Source organism: Electrona antarctica (assembly GCF_951216825.1).
Source record: "Electrona antarctica genome assembly, contig: scaffold_117, whole genome shotgun sequence".
In the NCBI taxonomy this organism is placed as follows: Eukaryota; Metazoa; Chordata; class Actinopteri; order Myctophiformes; family Myctophidae; genus Electrona; species Electrona antarctica.
This window is the reverse complement of record NW_027637944.1, coordinates 218,841-241,757: the sequence shown is the minus strand read 5'-3', so window position 1 is coordinate 241,757 and position 22,917 is coordinate 218,841. Positions and strand designations below refer to the sequence as shown.

Here is a 22,917-nt window from a genome sequence, read left to right as displayed (position 1 = left end):
ATTTCTTCTCTCAGTTGGAGTGATAATGCACAACCATTATTTACATTTATCAAAGAAATACACACAAAACACTACTACATAGACCAATTGTTTTTGTATTATATACTAAGAAACAAAAGTGGCAAAAAGGTCCATTCCAAGCATTCATGAACAAACTCTGAGACAAAATAATAAATCATCTAAATGTAAATTACAGCAAATCTACAGGTAAAGTTACAGTGAAACAAAGACAGTGCTGTGTAATAAAAGGATGATGGTAATAATAATATCCACACTGATCACACTGATCGTCCACGGTTATGTTTTGTATTTAGTTGTGCTTGAAATTTACTGTAATTCAGAGAGTTCAGCTATTTTACTATAAGCTATAACACACAGAAAGGTAATATATAGGATAGGTTTTTTTGTTTGTTTTAGTCGTCGAGTAACACTAAATTAACTTGTAGGCATATTGTATATTTTTGTATGAAGCACAAACGAACTCTGATTGATTGACATTTTTATTCAGTTTGTAGAATGGGTACATTTCAACAAAAGTACAAGTCAATACAATAATCTGCTAAAAATTCTAAATCGAATCTACAGATAATCCACAGGTCAAATTACAAAGATTAAGATTGAGAATAAATTGATTATTGAGACCGTAGGTGGATATATTCCACTAAGGCATCACACTACGATATAACAAACGGTAAAATGGCAGAACGTATAAGCTCACAACGTGGCACGATGCAACCATGTTGTCAATTTGTAGATAATGGCAGACAGTTCCCGGCAGGTGGGGGTATTGATCACACTGTGGTCAAATAGCCATGTTCATTTGGGGGTCCTTGACATTAAAATAACATACAACCATAGACTGTATACAACCCTCCCGGCTCCCGGTCAGGCTGGTATGTATCGCACATCTGTCTCTTGCTGGCATGAGTGAAACATTTCTGTTATAATGACCTTCTCCACGTGAGGGCGACAAAGACGGTGCACAGTCATAGTGCACACTGCACAGTGTGCAACGAAAACAGATGTGTGAAATGAAATGAAATGAAATCTATATTTACCCAGGGTATCTGGGCTAAGCTCAAGAACTTGTTTCCAGCCAGGCCCTGCTCATAGAACACATTTCATCGTAGTGGTTGATGCCTTGTTCAAGGGCATTTCAGCGGTGGTAATTTTAACGTGTCGGACGGCTGGTTCGAACTGGGAACCTTCCGGTATCTAGACCGCGCCGCTATCCGCTCGGCCACCGCTGCCACACTGTGTGTGTGTGTGTGTGTGTGTGTGTGTGTGTGTGTGTTGTGTGTGTGTGTGTGTGTGTGTGTGTGTGTGTGTGTGTGTGTGTGTGTGCGCGCGCGTGCGTGTGCGTGTGCGTGTGTGTTGCGCGTGGGCGAGGCTTGACCATAGAAGACTGTATGACGCATGTTTTCCAGACCTAGGATATCTAATGAAGGACAGGAATGACTTTAGTCAGTGCTTTTCTATTGAACTTCCGCCTCCGTTTCCCTGACGTTTGACCACTCCTTCTTTACACAATAGTCCTTGACTGTACCAAACGCGGAAGCCCACAGCATAGCAGTGTGTTTGGGGCGTATCTGTTCATATTTTAGTTCTGTGAAAGTTGTTCATTAGGATATTGGTCACCACACTGGTAAGTTATACACCTCATTGATTCATATTAAAACCAGAATGTACAGGTAAAGCATTGCAGCAATGCTATATTATGAATAATATTATGTCATTGTCATGGGAATAGTAATTATTTTCATTGAGGTGATCATCAGAATGGCAACAAGTGTAATATAATCCAATTGAAGTTGTTGAACAGTCGACAGTCACATACGGCCTAATATTTCTATTGCTCTAAACATGTGGCTAGCCAGTCATTGTGGGCATAAACACGTTAAAGGGTACATTTAGGCATGATGATGTGTATGTTCAAATCATGTAAACTATTTTACATAACTATTTTACATAATTTTACATATTTTCCATTGTCCAAATAGTTATCCTTTTTATTTATTTTTTTCATAATTCATAATTATAGACAGCCTGTCTATAATGTTTAGTTGGCTTGATATAGGTGTGTGTGAGAGAGAGAGAGAGAGAGAGAGAGAGAAATCACATTTAACTTCTATCATGCAGTTTAATTAAAGGGACTTCTAACACATCTATGGTTCTGGTCACTGATATTGACCTTAACTAATGCATGCATGAGCGTACCATTATTTATTTTTATTTGTTTAAATTTAATTTAAAATGTTCTAACGCTAGGCCATTTAAAATGGAATTTTAAAAAGGTACACCAGAATATATATAAAATAAAATAAATTAGCCCTTAATAATGTAATGGTTTGTGTGTGTTTTAATTTTTCTTCCCAGCGAACAGATCACCATGCCGTCCTCCACCCCTGTGGCAGCCGCCTGCACCACCTTCTCTCTGTCTCTGTTCAAACAGCTGACGGAGAACAACAGCACGGGCAACGTCTTCTACTCCCCTATCAGCATCTCCTCTGCTCTGGCCATGGTGCTGCTGGGAGCACGCGGAAACACTGCCACGCAGATGGCACAGGTGGGTGGCATGCATGCACTGTTAGACCCACCCTCTACTAAATTAACCCATTTTGACCCGAGGACGATTCTACAAATGACATAGAAACCTGTTTCTATGTCAGTGGTTTTCAAAATATTTCACGTCAAGGACCCCAGAAATTATATGTAATTGGCCGCCGACCCCCATCTGATCCCTGTTGTTCCAGGGAGTTATTTTTTAACTCAAATATTTGCTTCTGGGGGGTCCCCCAGAAGCAAATATTTGAGTTAAAAACGTTATATATATATATTATATTCAAATTCAAACATCTGTGCCGCATTTTTGCGATTTTTCAAAAATAGCAATACAAGCTCGTAGCGCGGCACTTGGTGCCACGCTATGAGCTTGTAGATCTGCTATTTTTCAACGGCTAAAGTACAACATAATGCTTAAAACACCAAAAGGGGTTCCTGCCCCAAAATAGCTTAAAAACCAAAGGTGATAGATCATTTCAGGTGGTAGCTGCTAATCTCTGGAATGCACTCCCACTTGCTCTGAGATTTGCACCCTCAGCTGACATTAAAAAAAAAAGTCTTAAAACTTTTCTATTTGAACAAACTTTTGTTGATGGTTAATGTTTTTTTTTATTTATTTTTTTATGTGTGTATTATTGTTTTGTTTGAATTGTACAGTATTCTTTCCGTTTTTTCCCCTGTTTTGCTCTCTCTCACTGTATGTAAAGCACTCTGTGAGATCTCTCTGTGAGGGGTGCTATATAAATAAAATGTACTTACTGCACGCACATGCACACGCATCAGGGATCAGCACCCTGTGGTGGACATTTCTGTCAACGTTCCATTTTTTGCCACGGACATACAAAATGAGTGGACAATAATATTACCAGAAACGCATAAATAGATAACCCTGAATGACCATAACAGGTCTGTAGAACCACTAGCATTAGTGGACTCCTAATGTGCCATAGTGTCATACATGTTCTGAAGAAGACCTGGAGAGTTGACATTCAGTAAGTGGGTGTTAAGGTGGTTGCACACCGGCCGCGTTTTTCGGAAAACCGATGGAGAAACGCCGCTGAAAAATCCGAATTCGCGCCCGGTGTGTGGAGACCTTTCATGATCAAAATGAGAACATTTAGGCTATAAGGGTGTGTAAAACAGACAATCTAAAATTTGCCACGGACAAGACCAAGTCTTTGCCACGGACATGTTGGTGACCCCTCACACGCATGCACGGCACGCACATTTCATTTTGTCGTGATTGTATAGAGTGCCGAACTCCTGGCGTCACTCGCTCGTCCCCTGGTTCCAAGGGGTTTGTGGAAGAGAGAACTCTGTGGTGAATAGCATGGGGTCATCTTGAAATAGTCTCGTATAAGAATTGTGGTCCAAAAAGAAACGAACTGTCTCGGCGATATTGTTGGAGAGGTGTCTCTGTGTCGTTTATGGTAGTCAATTACTTATATTTGATACAGTCTGTTTCTAGCGAAAATGTAACTAATTTGGTAGCATTAACATTAGCGTTTTCTCATCAGTCCGTTGATTCATCATATCTGTAGGAGTGAAACAGCCTGGATGATTTGTTTATTTTTCAAACACAGTTCTTATATGAGGCGATCTAAGATCCCCCTAAGGGGATTATAATACAAATTCAAAAGTACACAAACCTAATCACCTGATAAAACATGGGATTTTGGTTTGGGAATAACACTTCCGTGCTCCAATTGGTGCGTGGATTTGACATCAGGACCTAACATACTCTATTCTGGTCATAAAGGCGAACATTCAGTGACAAATAGGCAAACATTTGCCAAAATTAGAGGACTAAACATGGGGTGAGGGAAACCCTACAGACGCCAATATAATGATCAAGGAACCATATTATATACAGTATATTATATCCAATGTACAGGTGTTTCTAGGTCTGTCGTACATCATGTGAGTTTGAGTAAAGAAGGAAAACAGTCCCCCTTTTGCAGTCAAGATATGCAACATAAATGTTGTACGTGTGCGATCATATTTGTATTATGCACCGATGAATAGGATGAGTGCTGCTACTACCGTATGCTTTTTTTATACACACTGCTCTATTATCAGTAAAATGATCAACACTAGATTCAAACACCCATTTACCATTTAAAGGTCAGACCGCACCAATGCAACTCATCGCAACACCTTGCAAAAAGAAAAACATTGTTAAGGCCAGTGCAATGCAACTCCTTGCAACTGCCATTGGGGAAAAGTTGGTTGCAAGTAGGCCTAGTTGCATGGAGTTGCATTGGTGTGGACTTTGGTCAAAAAAACGATAAATAGCTAACATAGCTGGAATGTTACTCGGCTAATTATATGAGAGGCAGGACATTGTTTCTGCTGAAAAGCCAAACTCAAAAAGCAAAGAGTGGTGAGCATGACTATGATAATTCAGTATCATGAATCTTTGACAACCAGAAAACCCTGTTTCCTCCTGGCTCAAATCATGTAAAACCTGCCCTGGCTCTTTCTCTCTCTCGTTTCTCTTTCTTTTGACTGAGAACCAGAAGACTCACATTGTAGGGCGTGTGTAACTTTCCACGTGGTGGAATGTACTCTGGAATGTTGCTGTGACCTGAGAAGTAGCATTACTAATTGTATATGGCAAAACAAATAAATTCCGGACAAATGGATCTACTTTCACGATCACAAATGCATCTCAGCTTGTCATGGACATTGAGCCAAATGACTAATTGACTACATTGTAGAGTAAAATATGAGTGAAATGCCATGCCATGTCAGTGTAGAGTTTCGCTTCGCCTTGTTTCCTGATGGTGCCAGACGGGTGTGTGGGCACTGTATATGTTCACCAGCCACTGATAAAACTTAAAAGCACTGGAGGGCTTTCTGACTTTAACAGAGACCAGGATAATTCATTAAAATTCTGGAAATTCAAATGATTTGTAAGGAAAAGTACCTCTCAATGTCATATAAATAGGTTAAACAATTTATATTTATACTTTTTATTAAACATTCTTTTTGGTATAATACATTTAAGAGTTTTTGTCCCAGTTTGTAAAAAATCAAAAGGGATAAGTTAGTTGTTACTAGATCTTTTGTATTAATGTACAATATGTATACTATTATTCTATCCAGTACATTATACAATGTAATGCATACTCGTTTTTATTAAGTAAGTACCCCTCTCGCTCTCTCACCCCCCCCCCCCCCCCCCCCTTTCCAAATATGGTTTACGCTTGTCAGTCTGAGATCCATCGCCTTTATTACGCCTAGTTTATGCTGCGTCGCACGATGGACCATGATGGTGTCATGTGCCAGAAATAGCCGATCTATAAGCTCACAGGAATATCTGTCTTTTTAGACCACATGATCTTGTTGAGGCACCACCTGCGACCGTTTATTATCCTATCTTAATGATGATCTGATCAGTAGATAGTGACATCACATAGAACAGGCGTGTCCATATTCAGAGAAATATGAAAATACCGTAGGGAAGTTAAGGCCAACTGCATCTCCTGAAATACTGTGCACAATAAGGAAGTCACATACACACGCATCAGCCTTTTTTCACATGCATGCACCGCAATTATATGAAGTTCATTATATTGCCTTTTGTTCAAATGGCAAATTCTCTCTGCCCAGGTTAAGTTCAAGACACGCAGAAAGAAACCTCAATTCATTTCAAGCCATAAATATTACATTTGAGGAAGGATGCGGGCCCTCGTGCCACAATTGCCGTCCAGGCTGTACTTTGGACATGTCTGACATGGAACATGTTGGAACGTGTGTTATGTGTTATCTTCTCTCTCCATAGAATCTGGGGTGTTAGAAATATTGTCACACTGTTGTCTTAGCAGGGCTGGGCAATTAACTGGAAATATAGAACCATATAACTGACTCGATCTTAACTACTTAAACCCTCTAGACTGGGGGGAAATTAAATCTATCTACACACCAAATGTCTTTGCCAGATCTACAAGCTTACAAGGCATCATGTTGAGACACATTGTCGGCTTGTAGATCTGCTATTTGTTGGCTAATGTTCCCCTCAGAATATGGATGCTGGGGTTCAAGTGGTTCAATAATTGAGAAGCAAGGAACCACTAGTTCTCTTCCAGATTGGATACTTAATTTCACTTAGGCGTGTGGGGTACTATAAATACACACAGTTATAAAGTCTACAGTAAGATGTGATTAACTAATCAACCCGCAGTGTTGTTGGCTAATGTTTTATCAGTCTGTTACTTCTGTCTCATAATGTTTTATCAGTCTATTACTTCTGTCTCATAATGTTTTATCAGTCTGTTACTTCTGTCTCATATAATGTTTTATCAGTCTGTTACTTCTGTCTCATAACAGACAAACAGTCTACAGTACAGTAGCTCTGGTCCATAGCCTTACTGCTTCTATGATTCTGCCCTGCAGTAAGTTTAGCGTAAAAAAAAATAAAGTTTTTGCTACTCACCAAAACAAAGGCGGGTTGTGTCATTAGAAAGCCTACTTTCCTTAGTGGGAGCACTCTGAGCCCCCCCACCACACGTATAAACGGTACTTTTTGGCCAAAAAGGGGTTTTGTTTCCACCGGAAACTCCAATGCGCCCTCTACCGATATTGCCCAGAGAATAATTGCCTCATAGAGAATATTTTTCCCCCTGTGAAAAAAAAATCCCTTTCTGGCCAAAAAGTACCGTGTATACGTGTGGTGGGGGGCTCAGAGTGCGTCCACTAAGGAAAGTAGGCTTTCTAATGACACAACCCGTCTTTGTATTGGTGAGTAGGTCAAACGTTCTTGAGATTTCCACTAAAGAGGAGAGGCTGGTCTGATTTCCATGTGAGATTTAAAAACGAAAGTAGCATAGCCTTACTGCAAGGCAGAATCATAGAAGCAGTATATGGACCAGAGCTAACAGTACAGTATAGTACTATAGTATATCCAACACACACTAGGGCATTAAGCAACTAGAAATCCACTAGTCGACTTTTTTTTTTTAATAGGTAGTTAAACAACTAGTCGACTAGTAAACTAGGCAACTAGTCAACTAGTAAAAATGACTAGAAGTGAATGCCCTAACACACACATGCATATATATTTAATAATTCAGTATGCAATCCTACCTAGTCATATAAGCAGGCATATACGTGGCCCTTTTGGAGGCAATCTTGACAAACGTTGAGGGGTATATGCAATTTCATCTCATTATCGTGTTAATGATTACATGTGTTCAGTATTACCGTGCGAGTCTCAATATGTAAACCTTTTTTAACGCTTTTAGGTAGATAGATTTTTTAGTATGTGAAGTATTCTCTTCACATAGTTTGTGTGGGTGAATTGTTAAGAGTTGTGCTGAGGAATCCTTTCATGGCAAAAAACAGCTCTGGCCATGGTGCTTCACACCTCACACCTCACCTCACCTCATTAGTTGAACTTGACACACATACCATGCTTCAAATATGTAGTACTAATCCACCCACACATTGAGTTATTGCTCCTCTCAGATAGGTTAATGCATAGAGGTGATACTACAACGTCATTGGTCATTGGCTGTCATGTACGTCCTTTTATTAATCCAGAGGGAAATTATACTATACTAAAAGTATACTATATAAGTATATATAGTTAAGTTATGTATACAGTACAGAGTACATAGAAGTAGTAACAAAAAGGGTGACGATATAATGTCCTTTTGAGGGTTGGGATCCTTTAGAATTTTAACGATTCTGGTTCCTTTGCGATTCCCTTTAATAATTCCGATATTAAAAAATAAATAAATAAACATGTTGGCAGTTGCCTTTCTAATTTAATAAAGGCGTCTCTCTTTTTTATTTTTGAGCGCCCAGATCGTCTCTCTTTTTTCTATATAGAATTTCTGATTGACACAAATTCATCAATCATATATTGTAGTGGTTCTCAATTGCAGTGGTTCTCAAAGTGAGGTCAAGGGACCCTCTGGGTTACTTTAAGTGTTCCAAATGGACCCTTACACGAGAGACCCGAACGGGTCAATTTGGTTCCATTTGTACACTGTCAGAGTTATGGTCCTTGGAATTAAAATATTTGAGAACCACCGGTATTGTAATTGTAAAAAAACTAGATGTGAAGTTCAGTCCACATAACAGGTCTGACAGTGTGATTAAAAAACGGTTCCTCAACAATAAAGTACAACCTTGAACATTGAGGAGACGCATATGAATTCCACAGTAGAGTGATACAAAGCATTCCCTCCAGTGTTGTTTTCGTCGACTAAAACTAAGACGAAAAATGTTCGTCGACTACCTTTTTTCACTGACGAAAACTAAAAGGAAACTAAATTAAAACTAAGCTACGATGACTAAAACTAAGACTAAATGTATTGACAATTTCGTCAACAGATAAAAACTAGACTAAAATGTTAGGAAGGGACTAGTGGACAAGAGATCCAGTATAAGTCATTTTACACTTGGTTTCATGCTGAAAATAGCAGATCTACAAGCTCACAACGCGACGCGTTGTGAGCTTGTAGATCTGCTATTTTCAGAAAGTGTAAAATCAGTCGTTAAGACGGCATCAAGCCCCGCCATTTTAGTCGACTAAAATCTGATGATATTTAGTCGACTAAAACTAGACTAACACTAAGACATTCCTGGTGACTAAAATGTCACTAAAACTAAAGGGAAACTATTCAAAAGACTATGACTAAAACTAAAATCAAAAATTGCTGCCAAAAACAACACTGATTCCCTCCCCCTTCTACCTGCTCCTAACTTTTGACACACAACCCGCTGGTCGCACCTCCAGGTTCTCTGCTTGTCGGAGGCAGAGGAGCCCAGTAGGGTGGCAGCAGCATCAGCAGAGCAGACACTGATGCAACAGCAGGTCCAGATGACCAGACTGCCCCTTCACCTGCAGAAGGTGCTACTGTACAGCAAAGCTAATTAACCCATTCAGGCCTGACGTCGAAATTTAAAAAAAAAAAGTTTTCTAAATCATGACAATTTTCGGAAAGATTTGAGGCACATTTTAACGATTTTTCAAAAATAGCAGACCTACAAGTTCATAGCGCGCCACTCGGTGGCGCGCTATGAGCTTGTAGATCTGCTATTTTTCAATAGCTGAATTATAACATAATGTTTAAAACGCTAACGCTAACGTGACATGGATGCGTTCCAGGTATCAATGGATTAACTACTAAAGGGCTGTGTTACTAACTGACAGTGGCAGCTGCATACTGACTCACTGGTGATGGGAACGCTCTCGCTCTCTCTCTCTCTCCGTGTTGCATGTGGACTGTGTGAGAGAGCTTTATGCGTCATTTGGTGTCAGGATTAAGGGGCCGTGTACGCTGACTGAGAGATGATTTTTTCCCCCCTGAGCACAGCATGTGTTTTGAATTGTTTACAATTGGAAACTCCCAGCAACGTGATGATGAGGCGCCGAGTGTTTATTTGACTCCTATTGTATACGTACAATGATGTCATGCAAAGATTGTGAGATCTGCTACATGTTTTAACCCATTTAGAGACCTGAGGCTGATTAAAAAAATGCTTCTAAATCCTAACTGTTGTATGTCGGTGGTGCTCAGCAGTTTTTCATGTCAAGGACCTCCAGAATGATCTGTATTTGGCCGTGGACCCCCATCTGAAAATATGTTTTTCCCAGGGACCCCCTGGGAAGCAAAGATTTGAGTTAAAAACGATCGCTCTGAAAGAATATACAGTACGTATATTCAAAGATTTGCGCCGCATTTTCACGATTTTTCAAAAATAGATCTACAAGCTTGTAGCGCGGCACTCGATATGAGCTTGTAGATTTCATTATTTTATTCAAAACGATTAAATCGATTAGTACGATTAACGGTTGGCAGTTGCACGCCTAGTAAAAACAAATGTACTTTTTTCGATTATACCAGTGTCTACAGTACATCCGTCACTAGAACAATGTCTTCCCTTACTCTCGTGGTCTAATGTTTTGATCTCCCACAGTCTCTGCACATCCACAATGTCCCGGGTGACGTCCATGTTGACTTCTCCAAGCTCATGACTGACCTGAACAAGCCCGGAATGTCTTACGCCCTCAGCGTGGCCAACCGGCTCTACGGAGAGCAGACCTACCAGTTTGTTGAGGTTTGTGTGTTTGTGTGTGTGTGTGTGCGTGTGCGTGCGCATATGCTTGTGTGTGGTAGAACTCGGTATACACTGGTAATCTTTTGAATGTGAGAAAAGTAGCGAAAGATAATGATGATAATAATATGTATGTAAACTAACTGCTAAAGGAAGGTGCTGTGTGTGTGTGTGTGTGTGTGTGTGTGTGTGTGTGTGTGTGTGTGTGTGTGTGTGTGTGTGTGTGCGTGTGCGTGTGCGTGTGCGCGTGCGCGCGGATGCGCATATGCTTGTGTGTGGTAGAACTCGGTAATCTTTTGAATGTGTGAAAAGTAGCGAAAGATAATGATGATAATAATATGTATGTAAACTAACTGCTAAAGGAAGGTGCTATGTGTGTGTGTTTGTGTGTGTTGTGCGCACGTGCATGTGTCAGGAGTTCTTAAGTTCCACCAAAAAGCACTACAATGCACAGCTGGAGTCTGTGGACTTCAAGACCCAGGCAGAGTCGGCCAGGGTCAACATCAACGGCTGGGTGGAGAAACAGACACAAGGTACCGGTGACATACGTATGCACGCACAGAACCTAAGTCAGCGTAGGTAATGAGAGGCCATAGAAATTCAAATATTGCATATTTTATCTGCCTCGTTTCTTTTCATTTAGTCTTGTGCTTTTTTGCTATTATTATGTTCCATTTCAGCCCAGGGCTCATCTATACTTTGTATAGTTGTGTCGTCACTCTGCGAAAAGAACAGATTTTAAACTGCTTGGGGATAAAGGTTAGAAATTTGGGCAGCTGATTGGAAATGCAATGGTTTGAATCCAATGTACCACTGGCAGAATGAATGACACTGAGCAAGGCACTTAAATAAAGACGGTTATTGTACATGCCATTGTCTATAGACGGGGAGCTGTGTTCTCGTTCGGGTCATCAGCCGTGGTCCCATGCACTGCGCTCCTCATGTGTGAAAAGTGCCAAAAACGTTGACCACAAAGGAGCTCCGGTTGCAGGCGGGCAAGTGCGTGAATTGAAACCAGCACAGCTGTCAGATTTCCCACGCCTCCATACCTGCCCGCTCGCCTCTCATTGTCTCTGCCAGGCCGGGGGGGGGGGGGTGTGCGTGTGTGTGTACCGTTGGACCAATCATGAAACTTTGAATGCACACCACATTCCCAGTAGGCCTAGGAAGAACCACTGCCCCAGTTTTTCAAATTCATCTCATGGTGGCGCTATAAAAGTGCCCTTTTGCGTTTTGGCCTATAACTCTTGAACCGTAGGTAGAACAAAATAAACAAGATTTTCTGCCATTGGTGTTTTCTTCAAAACAAACATTTTCCTACTTTGTGTTCTCATGTCAATCGGTTCACATTACAGTATGTTTGTGGTCAGGTGAAAGTAGCATGTGTCAGCTTTTTCAGATACCATTCAGTTGCTTCCCATCTACAAAAAAAACATACATAAACATTTTCCCTTTTGTAATTTTCAATTATAAGCTAACTTTGACAAAACATTATCATGAAGACGTTTCTATACTGTATATAGGACGTTTTGTCCCTTTTATTTGAAGAATCGTTTAACAGCCCCACACTTTAGTGTAGCTTGACTCCATTTGTTGTTGTGTGTGTTTTAGATAAAATCAAGGATTTGCTGGCCGAGGGTGTGGTGGACGACATGACCAGACTGGTGCTGGTCAATGCCATCTACTTCAAAGGCATGTGGGACAAGCCGTTCAAGGCGACCAGCACGCGTGACGCTCAGTTCAGAATCAGCAAGGTAACAACATGATGATACTTGGTTTACACTCAGCAAGGTAACATGATGATACTTGGTTTACACTCAGCAAGGTAACATGATGGTACTTGGTTTACACTCAACAAGGTTACGTCAGTGACAGGCAGCAAGGTGTTGTAGTATTTATCTTGGCTTAAGCAGGCACAGAGAGGGATTTATGAAATGAAACTGATTTATGTCATACTGTTGTATAGGTTTGTAGTTGGTTGTGAGAAGAGGATGAGTTGATATTCAGTGTACAGACAAAAGAACAAAGTTATTTGTATTAATTTTGTTTATTTAATATCATTGGGTCTCTTGAAAGGAGCTATATAAATTCAAGTTATTAATACTCAATGGCTGCCAAGGACTTATTTAACTTAATTTTCATGATGTCCTGGAGCGCCAAGGACGTGTTTTTCGTGTTTTGTAACATAACATAACATAAAATATATATATATATATATATATATATATATATATATATATATAGATTTGATTTTGATTTTCTTTTGAAAATAATAATACAAAAAAAAAAGATATATATATATGGTGGCGGTCTGGGACTTTTGGCGCCCCCTGGTGGCGGTGAATGAGATTTATTAAGAAGGGCCGTCTCAAAAGACACAGGAGGGTGCTCTTTTAGTAGGACAGCTGAATAATATTATCATACATGACCAAATAAACAGCCCCCAAGTGGTGCAGAAAACCGCGGAAAAGAAGAAACTAAGGCACTCCGTCTTAAAAAAATGACTTGGTAGAAAAGTAAATGTATTCTTTGAGCATAGGCAGTTAATTAAACCAATGCTAAATCGATTATTATAAAGCCTCGTTCAGACTAGTAGTTGAAACTTGACCACTTGCAGCAGAATTCCCCAAACTGTGGTTTGCAACAAACAGTCTAACCCTACATCAAGGTGACAAGCGGAGAACCTTTGCTCACTATCTTTATTCTCTCTCCTCTTTCACACACAGGAGGCTGTGTTAAAAAACCCAAAACATGCATCCCTAGACTGCTTTTTGTGTGTGACAGACAGACAAAGAACGCGTATCACGTTACACTGGCAGATTGGTTTGAGTAACGTGTTTTGTGTTGGTATGCAAGTTGTCTGCGAGATTCTTCATCAGTTTCATCTCGTCGCAAATATTTGGCACGAACCGGGTGTGTTTTAAAAGATCTTGGATCTTGGAAAAGTGTTCTCCCTTCTATGTACTAGTCCGCTTACCTCTAGTGCAGCAGTGGTTGAGAGAGTGTACGAACCGCTTATTTAAGGGTGGATAGGTATAGATGGATAGCACTGTGAACCTAATAAAGACCAAGTTTGTATTGAATGTGTGACTAACATTTACAGTATACGGACAGACACACCCTCTTACACAAGAGATGTGCTGTGTGGCACAACGTGCACACACAGTGGGGAAGGCGCACAGACAGAGACACACCCTGGTTGTGCAAACTGAGCTGTCCTTTATTTCCCTATGTAAATGATTCACCAGGCTGGAAGTCATGGGGTTCACACTGGTCTACCTTCCTCTGAGGGCTCCGAAGTGAACATGATGACTTATGACCATAGTATACGGCGTATATACTGTATACAGTATACACTAGGGCATTAGTGAATCCACTAGTCGACCTTGCTGGTACTAGTTGACTAGTTGATTTTTTATTTTTTTTCCCCGATTTTGTAGGCCTCAAGATCAGGTAGATTATAGTTATAGTCACCAATGTACACAGTTTTTAAATGTACAAATATATATATATATTTTTTAACATAATAGGTGGTTAAACAACTAGTCGACTTGTAAACTAGGCAACTAGTCAACTAGTAAAAATGACTAGAAGTGAATGCCCTAGTATACACTATGTGATATTATTCAATATACTGTATAAGAAATGGAAATCAAAGCCTGTATTCCAGTGTAGCTATTAATTCATGAATACATTTAAATTAGTTAAATATGTACAACAGTTGTATATATTTTTTTAATTATCAGTGAATTCTTTCAAAATGGCAAAAATGAGCTTTTGCATTTGTCCGTGTGTTGTTTCGGACAGACTGAAACCAAACCGGTGAAGATGATGTACCAGAGTGCCAAGTTCCCACTTGCCTTCATCCCTGATATGAACTGTCAGGTAATCAATGAGTTATTCTCCCTTTTTTATTTTGATCTGTGTAAAAGCAAAAGGATACTTTGGTTGGTAGGTTTGTGCCATCGTAGCACTGTAACTTTAAATTATTGGTGAGATATTGTGCTTGTTTCTCATACGAGCGAGTGACAAGTAAACCCTCCTTGATTTTTGACATGAAAGTGACACAAGTGTCAGGTCTTGTGATGCTGCATATACATAGGCATGATCTGCTTTATTTTGATTTGTTTGTGCTAAAAGAGTGACTTTGAGAGTCGTTTGACTGTGCAACGATGCAAGTAAATCATGAGACTATTTTGGAATATACAGTACATTTCTACTTCTTCTAATGGCAAAACTATCAAAGATATCTCACCAATATTTGGAGTTACATCATGGCAAGGTAGCTGCTCAAACTAAACCTCTACCAAAGTGACATTCTGATTTGAGAAACAAGGAAATGGCTACTCGGCTCAACCATAAAGCTTAACCATAGATTTGAATACATTGTAAGCCTTGTCGAGCCATGAGGCCCATAGGGCAGGAGCAGTGGCGTGCACAGACATTTAGAGGGGCAGGTGCTCAAGTTAAAAAAGGGCACCTTGTGCAGCGCGTGGAACCGGCCGGTTGCCTTAATCCATTTTGGGCGGGAACCCCTTTTGGTGTTAGCATTATGTTATGCTTTAGCTATTGAAAAATAGCAGATCTACAAGCTCATAGCGCGCCACCGAGTGGCGCGCTACGAGCTTGTAGGTCTGCTATTTTTGAAAAATCAAAAAAAAAAGAAAACATTTTTTTTTTTTTTCAAAAGGGCACATTGCCAAAAGGGCAGGGGGTGCTCTAGCACCCCCTAGTGTCTATCTGTGCACGCCACTGGGCAGGAGCCTAACTCCTGTTTCTGTAGCACTGCGTGAGGCAGCTTGATGTACAAGTACACCCCCTGGACATGACGCTATTATGTCACAGTGACTTACCCCCAATCCAACTCTTGATTGCTGAGTGCCAAGCAGGGAGGCACTGGGTCCCATTTTTACTTTAGTCTTTGGTATTAGATTAGATTAGTAGATGCAAAATGTAAAAACCAACATATTGCCATCAGTTTTGGTTCATTTGTATCACATTTCTACTGCATTCTTGTGTATTTTGTTTTAAGCGGTATGGCCCACTGTGTTTGTCAGGTCCTGGAGCTGCCCTACACAGGGAAAGACCTGAGCATGCTCATCTTTCTGCCTATAGAGATGGAGGACAGTACGACAGGCCTGAAAAAGGTAGGAGTCGTAGGACAAGGACACACAGATTTGGGGGTAGCTATAGAGCACGGGTTCTCGACGTTTTTGGCTGGGGACCCCCGGAAATGCTTTGGCCATGTCTCGCGATTTGTGGGTCACCCAATTTGTATGTGTCCCTTTTATTTCATTAATTTTTTCCTACATTTTGTTTTTAATTATTATTATTTTAAAACATTTTCAAAAAACATTCCCAAAATGGCAAAATTGTTCATGAATTCAAAACAAATTCAACAATTTTTACCCCAGTAATTTCATGAAGAAATGAAAGAAAAATCTAACACATTTCATAGAAAACAAATGTTTAAAAAGTAGTGAACATAGCCAATCTACAAGCTCCTAATGTGGCGCGAAGCGACACATTGTGAGTTTGTAGATTAAAGCAATAAACCACAAGAGGTCTCAGGTTACCGTGGATTTTACAATGGGTGAGAGGCGTGGCCCTCTCTCATCCATTGTAAAATCCACGGTAAGCTGGGGCCTCGCGTGACGTATTGCTTTTCTAAAACGGTTGCAAACATATAGCAATGAATATTCACCTCAAAACTATTAAATTCACAAAAGTAGCTACACTTTGCGCACACGAGAGCGAGCCACACACTTCCTTGTTTTTAGTCAGCCAGTGTGGCGGGGAATAGGAGGCGATTGATGTCTTTACGAGGCCGCCCGGAGCTACACATCCACAGTCATATGTGCTTAGACGCCCGCACGGCATGGGCTTGTAAGAAACTCAAGTGCTCCTCTTCCCCAGTACAGCTACATAGCTGCGGGATCAGCTGTGAATGATATAAAGTGATTGAAGGTGTGGATTATCGGTGAGATTTACAACAGTCACGTGACGGTAACCAGCCAATCAGATTATTGGGACTAACCGTTTTAGAACTGCTATTTTCACTAGTTTGGGATCCCGGGGGGGGGGGACCACTGTTTGGGAACCACTGCTATAGACCAAGTCAAGTCGGGTGGCGGTGGCTCAGGGGTAGAGTGGCCGGATGGCAACCGCAAGGTTGCCAGTTCGAACCTGGGCTCCCCCATGAGTTAGTGTCGAAGTGTCCTTGAGCAAGACACTGAACCCTTAATTGCTCCTGATGTGCTGGTTGGTGCCTTGCATGGTTTCCGCCGCCATCGATGTGTGTGTGTGAGAATGGGTGAATGTGTAATGCACAATCTACAGTATGTGAAGCGCCTTGGATATAAATGCACCATTTACAAAGTAAATTCTCTTATCTCGCCTCTCTAAACATTATATCCCCAGCTGGAAAAGGCGCTGACCTATGAGAACTTTGTGGACTGGACCAACCCAGACATGATGGATACGATGACGGTTCAGCTGGGTCTGCCTCGCTTCAAGATGGAGCAGACATATGACATGAAGCAGGTGCTGACCAAGATGGGCATGGTGGACGCCTTTGACATGGCACAGTGCGACTTCTCTGGTACGTACATGGTGGACGCCTTTGACATGGCACAGTGCGACTTCTCTGGTACGTACGGCCCAGTGTTGTTTTCGTCGACTATAACCAAGACGAAAAATGATCGTCGACTAACCTTTTTTGTGGTTCTACGACAGTTTTCTGAAAAAGCTATGTTTCTATGTCAAACTAGACTTACACTAAGACATTCCAGGTGACTAATATGTGACTAAAACGAAATGAAAACTATTAAAGAGACTACGACTAAAACTAAAATCAAACTTTTCTGCCAAAAACAACACTGCTGGAGTGTATGGGCAGTATTATGCGTGTCTTAAGTACCAGGTCTTATTACTTAACTTATGACCTGGAGGCGTGGTCAATGCTGTTTGGCCACTCAGAATAGCCAAATGGCATTGATCACGCCTCCAGGTCTTAAGTTAAGTAATAAGACCTGGTACTTAAGACGTGCATAATACTGCCCTATGTGTTCAAGGGAGGGCAAAACTTTCCCGAGATTCCTTGCAAAGCCCCGCGGAAAGCATGAGCGTGCGCCACAGGGCGCATGTTCGGGTCTGATAAGTCCTGGAAAAGATGCGCTGTGATTGGCCAGTAATCACTTGAGCGGCAGCGTGACATAACGTGCCTTCCACACTTCCGGTGTACTTCCTCTCCCAGTGTAAATTCTTCCGCCCCTCCTTCAACACACATCGCTCCAACAAACTGCAGCGGCCAATATCTTTTAATATCTATGCGTACAGCTACACAGTACCGTATCAAAATGGACAACCCACAGCGGAACAATAGCTTTATTGTATTCAGGGTTCCCACGGTCATGAAGTTCCTGGAAATATTATTTTGAATTAGAAAAAAAATAAATAACATAAAACATTTTCCTGGCCTGGAAAACATTTGGAAGGGTCCTGAAATGTATCAAAGGTCCTGTATTATTATTTTTTTTGTTTTACATTGAAACATGAAACATGTAACGGTCCAACGGATGTCGTTTTTTTTTTTTCTCGCAAAATGGGTGTGATTGCAGCCTAATGTGTACCAGATGTGACAAAATGAACAGATCTACAAGCTCACAACGTTCTGCAGTGCGATCCTCTTCCTATTCCCTAGGATAGGCGGTGTAGCAAAAGGTTTGGCACGGAGTTTGGAATGGAATTATGCCATTCTCTATTCTATGCTTTTATTTGGGCATTGCACACAGTAGTAAGAGACTCAAGAGACGCACTCACGCACATGTCCTTAACCCATTTTGACCTGAGATCAGATTCTAAAAATGTCTTCTATATCCCGACGGTTTTCTGAAAAAGCTGTTTCTACGTCAGTGGTTCTTCGATTTTTCAAAGATAGCAGACCTACAAGCTCGTAGCGCGCCACTCGGTGGCGCGCTATGAGCTTGTAGATCTGCTATTTTTCAATAGCTAAAGCATAACATAATGCTAACACCAACTCCCGCCCAAAATGGGTTAATGCTACCGCAGGCATTTCATCAGGAGCCTTTATTCATCAGAGCATAGAAAAAAGTTCTAGGCATTCTATACACGTTTTACTCTGCTCTGATGAAGGCTTACTGCCAAAACACATCAGCCCCGGGGTAGCAGTAAATACATGCATCTGACTCATCACATTTTACTAAATATCTTTGCTGGAAATATTTGCTGCTGGTTAGATACTATAATATATGTCTTTCATTATAGTCAAACCTTCATATTGTCGGTGGAATATACTGTAGGCTGACACACCCAAATCTGCAACGCCACAGCTTTGATTGATTGATAATTGTATTAGACAATTAAGATGCAAACAATAATAACAATTTAAATATCTCAAAAAACATTAAATCTATGTACCGTAATTTCCGGACTATAAAGCGCACCTGAATATAAGCCGCACCAGCTAAATTTAGGGAAAAAACCAAATGTGTACCTGTACATATACAAGCCGCACTAGACTATACGCCACATAGAGACCATAGCCGGCCATAGAGATAGATTTAGAAGGTCCCCTAGTGGCCGTTAGCTGTAAAAATCCATAGATTAGCCACACTGTTGTATAGGCCGCAGGGTTCAAAGCATGGGAAAAAAGTAGCGGCTTATAGTCCGGAAATTACGGTACAGATTGGAATAGAAATAAATTGGTGAGGGGGGGGGGGGGGGGGGGGGGGAGTTGTGGGGCAATCATCTTCTCTTCTATTGACCGGATGATAGTGACAGGTGAATTTTCAGTCCTCCAGGAAACCAGTGATTTGCTAGTTTTGAGGGAAGGGGCCAAGGTATTCCACACGCATTCCTACACTGATGGTTTCAGCTCACAGCTTATATCTTCAGCAGTACACGAAAGGTTAATTTATGCTTTGTGCAATGAACGTTTCACTATGACAGTAACGTCAAAACGTCAAAGGTGTGTCGCGGAGGATCTTCGGAGAGGATGTGCGTAGACTGTGTACCTCTGGAAAAATGTACGGTCACAGACCCCATCATAAACTCTTGTGTACTCTGACTGGGTGGGACAGTACGCTCAGTTTCCACTGTGTTGACAAGTTGCAACACATTTTTTGCTTGTGATGGGTAACCCAACACACTAAATGTCACCACACCGTGAACAAAATGTGTATTTTACAGAAATGAGAACTTTGTGAGACACGTAGTACAATCTGTTGTTTGACACGTGTCGGGAAAAGCATACATTTAACTAAATTGAAGGTGCCTTGTGCGAAGAGATTTGGTGTAGATGGGGAAGATGGGGGGAAAAAAGTCTAGACTAGAGGATTTAAGTCAGGGGTGGGCAAATATTTTTCCCAAGGGGTAACTTTATTTCTATATAAAAAGCAGTAAATAGCATTGTTTTTACAAGCCGATAAGAGTATTGTTATGTTATTATTACCTCTGACTTCAGTAAATAAATACTGCATTCAGCATCCACCTTTCTTTTTTTGGCATGACGACATTTTTGAGGAGGTGACAAGGAAGGTAAAAGGTTGTAAATCACACACAATTCACGTCAGGAAACGGATTGCAATGCAGTTTTAGTCCACGCATAAGGTAAAATTAGTTTTATTTTTTTAAATGTCCGAGTAACCTTTCACGGGCCAGTCAGAGTCGGCCAAAAGGGCCGTATTTGGCCCACCGGGCCGTGTAATGCCCAGGTCTGATTGAAGTGCTTGACCGATGTGTCCTTCCTCTTGTCTTGCCCTGTCGTCCTCGCCACCAGGCATGTCCCCAGCCAACGACCTGGTGCTTTCCAAGGTGGTTCACAAGGCGTTCGTGGAGGTGAACGAGGAGGGGACGGAGGCAGCGGCCGCCACCGCCGCCGTCATGATGATGCGCTGCGCCATGATCCCCGCTAAATTTGTGGCCGACCACCCCTTCCTCTTCTTCATCCGACACAACCCCTCCATGAGCGTCCTGTTTGCCGGACGATACTGCTCCCCCGCTTGAGTTGGTTCTCATTTTAGTCAACTTCTCTGGTACTGGTTCAGCGGGACCGTAGTCTCTCACAGACATATCGCAGAGCAAGTTCTGTCAGGAAACTCAGTGCAGTTGCTGGCGGCCGTGCATTGGGCCGCCTCGACTCCACCTCCACATCCACTCATCCAATCACACACTCCTTTGATTCTCAGACCGCTCTATTTAACCCATTTAGGCCTGACATCGAAATAAAAAAAACGTTCACTCTGAAAGAATATATATTCCAAAAATAGCAGACCTACAAGCTTGTAGCGCGCCACTCGGTGGCGCGCTATGAGCTTGTAGATCTGCTATTTTTCAATAGCTAAATTATAACATAATGTTTAAAACACCAAAAGGGGTTAATCTGGAAGTCTGCACTGCTCATTTCCTGGTTGCTTTGCTGCAGTCATGCTGCTGCTGCTCTTCACCACTGCTGTCTTGCTCAAACACAGCTGCTGTCCCGCCACCACCACCCCAGCTACCACCTGTTGTTTTGGATCTGCTGTTTTACGTACGAGGGATTCGGAGTCCCTGTGGTCGGGACCGATGCGCTTTATCAGAGTACACAAAAGCAGATCCAATTCATCGCCAAACCGTGATAAATATATTGCTCATTTTATATTCAATACAAAAATATATTCCATCCATTCATGAGTATTGTCCTGACAGAACTACTGTAGTCCACAAGCTCTGAATGTTACATACGAGTCTAACTACACCTCCTGGAAGCTGACAACGCAAGCTGTCATCCGTTTGTCTTTCCATTCCCGGAAATGTATTTTAAAATGACATTTTTGAGCTTCTCCTAGGTAACCTGAGTGAATTGTTCTCTGTCCCAGACTTAATACATTCTGAAGTGATTATGTTTTGCCTTGTCACTGATATTCTAGGGAAGGCCTTTAAAATGTTTCCACAAATGAAACGCTTTTAATAAATACTTGAGTTCCTTTGAAATTCCTTTCTGAATCCCACTCCTTCGTTTCTTTCTTTTTTTGAATTAATTAATTATGCTTAATTAATGTTTTGCTATAATTGTATATTCAAAGGTGTTTATTAAAATACATACTGTGCATATTTGTGAGATAACACACAGATACGGCTGATTATATTGTGTTCTTTTTGCTTTCTTGTTTTTTAGGTTTTTTTTTATGCACAGCGATAAAGGGGAAAAAGTAAAAGGGGTAGATACAAATGTACTGTATTCTTTACCCCTTATTAATACAAATATTTATTCAAACTGGGATGGCAAAAATGAATGTGCAAATTATTAAAATAAACAAAAACAATGGATAGCTGAAACATGGATAGGTGGAAAACAATCCATTGTTGGAGTAATGCATTCACTGTTGAAACGGTAACATGTTCAGTACTGTACCTTGCTTTGTCACAAGATGGGGCACTTTCCTATCGTGTGGGCAGCGGGGTGAAATCAGCCCTCAGGTCAGCTTCGATGACTCCAATTATACAACATTGAACAGGTGCAGGGCATGAGCTAACGACTTAATTTTCAGGCTGCTATAGGCAAGGGGCCAGTGAGGCTATTCAACGTTGAAGCACTGGGCCCTAGTGGTAGGAGGAGGGACTACAGGCGGACCCGTGGATTCATGACCGGGCAACCCCGTGCAGCTGGGCTTTAACATTGAGCGCTCGGTTGCACTTCCGCATTTGACCACCAAAGTTTGGTGGTCAAATGCGGAAGTAGACGTTCTGAGACGGTACTTCCGGCAGTCTTCCGGGTGCTTCAAAACGCCACTGAGCAACTTCCACTGACATGAATAGCTGGGGGGGCGGAGCTTCACGCCAGTTCAGTCTCTATCCTTTTATATACTCTATGGCTATAGGCCTATCTCACAGAATTTCCCCGCCCCCTTTCCACGCCCCCTTTCGGAGCTAGTGGTGATAGCGTGACGTCACTCCATAGACACTACATGTTAACAGAGGTCATTTAAGAAGTCTACAACTTTTGTTTTCTCAAGATAAGGTTTGTTCTATCTGTTCGAGCTGATTTACCATCTTGTTTGCTTCATAATAATATTGGTCTGTCACATTTTTACATTAGGAAATTTACTTAGATTATCCAGAGAAAAAAACGTGTAAATGCTAATGTTAAATGACACCACTAGCTACCGGAAGGGGGCGTGGAAAGGGGGCTGTGAGATAGGCCTATTGGTGCAGGGTTGGAAGGCTCTCCTTAAAGGGCCACCTTTAACTGTCCTAGAAATTCTTAGATGTAAACTTTTAATAACA

The 22,917-nt window shown here is 41.3% G+C and overlaps 1 protein-coding gene across 2 annotated transcripts; it reads left to right on the top strand.

Moving 5' to 3' along the window:
* The first annotated feature begins 1,511 nt into the window (after positions 1–1,511).
* Positions 1,512–21,628, top strand: LOC306918532 (leukocyte elastase inhibitor-like). Of its 2 annotated transcripts, XM_079531431.1 has the most exons (10): positions 1,512–1,645; positions 2,377–2,566; positions 9,311–9,424; positions 10,495–10,635; positions 11,048–11,165; positions 12,244–12,386; positions 14,440–14,517; positions 15,690–15,779; positions 17,053–17,233; positions 20,432–21,628. In XM_079531431.1, exons 2-10 carry the CDS (start codon positions 2,390–2,392, stop codon positions 20,656–20,658), a joined length of 1,269 nt encoding a protein of 422 aa, XP_079387557.1. In that variant the 5' UTR covers positions 1,512–1,645; positions 2,377–2,389; the 3' UTR covers positions 20,659–21,628. The 2 variants fall into 2 exon arrangements, with proteins under 2 accessions (XP_079387557.1, XP_079387558.1); XM_079531432.1 differs by lacking the exon at positions 9,311–9,424.
* The last annotated feature ends 1,289 nt before the right edge of the window (positions 21,629–22,917 follow it).

Excerpts from the sequence above, each read along its gene's own strand:
- LOC306918532 (XM_079531431.1), top strand. The coding sequence starts at position 2,390 with ATGCCGTCCTCCACCCCTGTGGCAGCCGCCTGCACCACCTTCTCTCTG. Across the intron at positions 10,636-11,047 it reads AGACCTACCAGTTTGTTGAG|GAGTTCTTAAGTTCCACCAA; the intron begins GTTTGTGTGTTT and ends TGCATGTGTCAG. Across the intron at positions 14,518-15,689 it reads TCCCTGATATGAACTGTCAG|GTCCTGGAGCTGCCCTACAC; the intron begins GTAATCAATGAG and ends TGTGTTTGTCAG.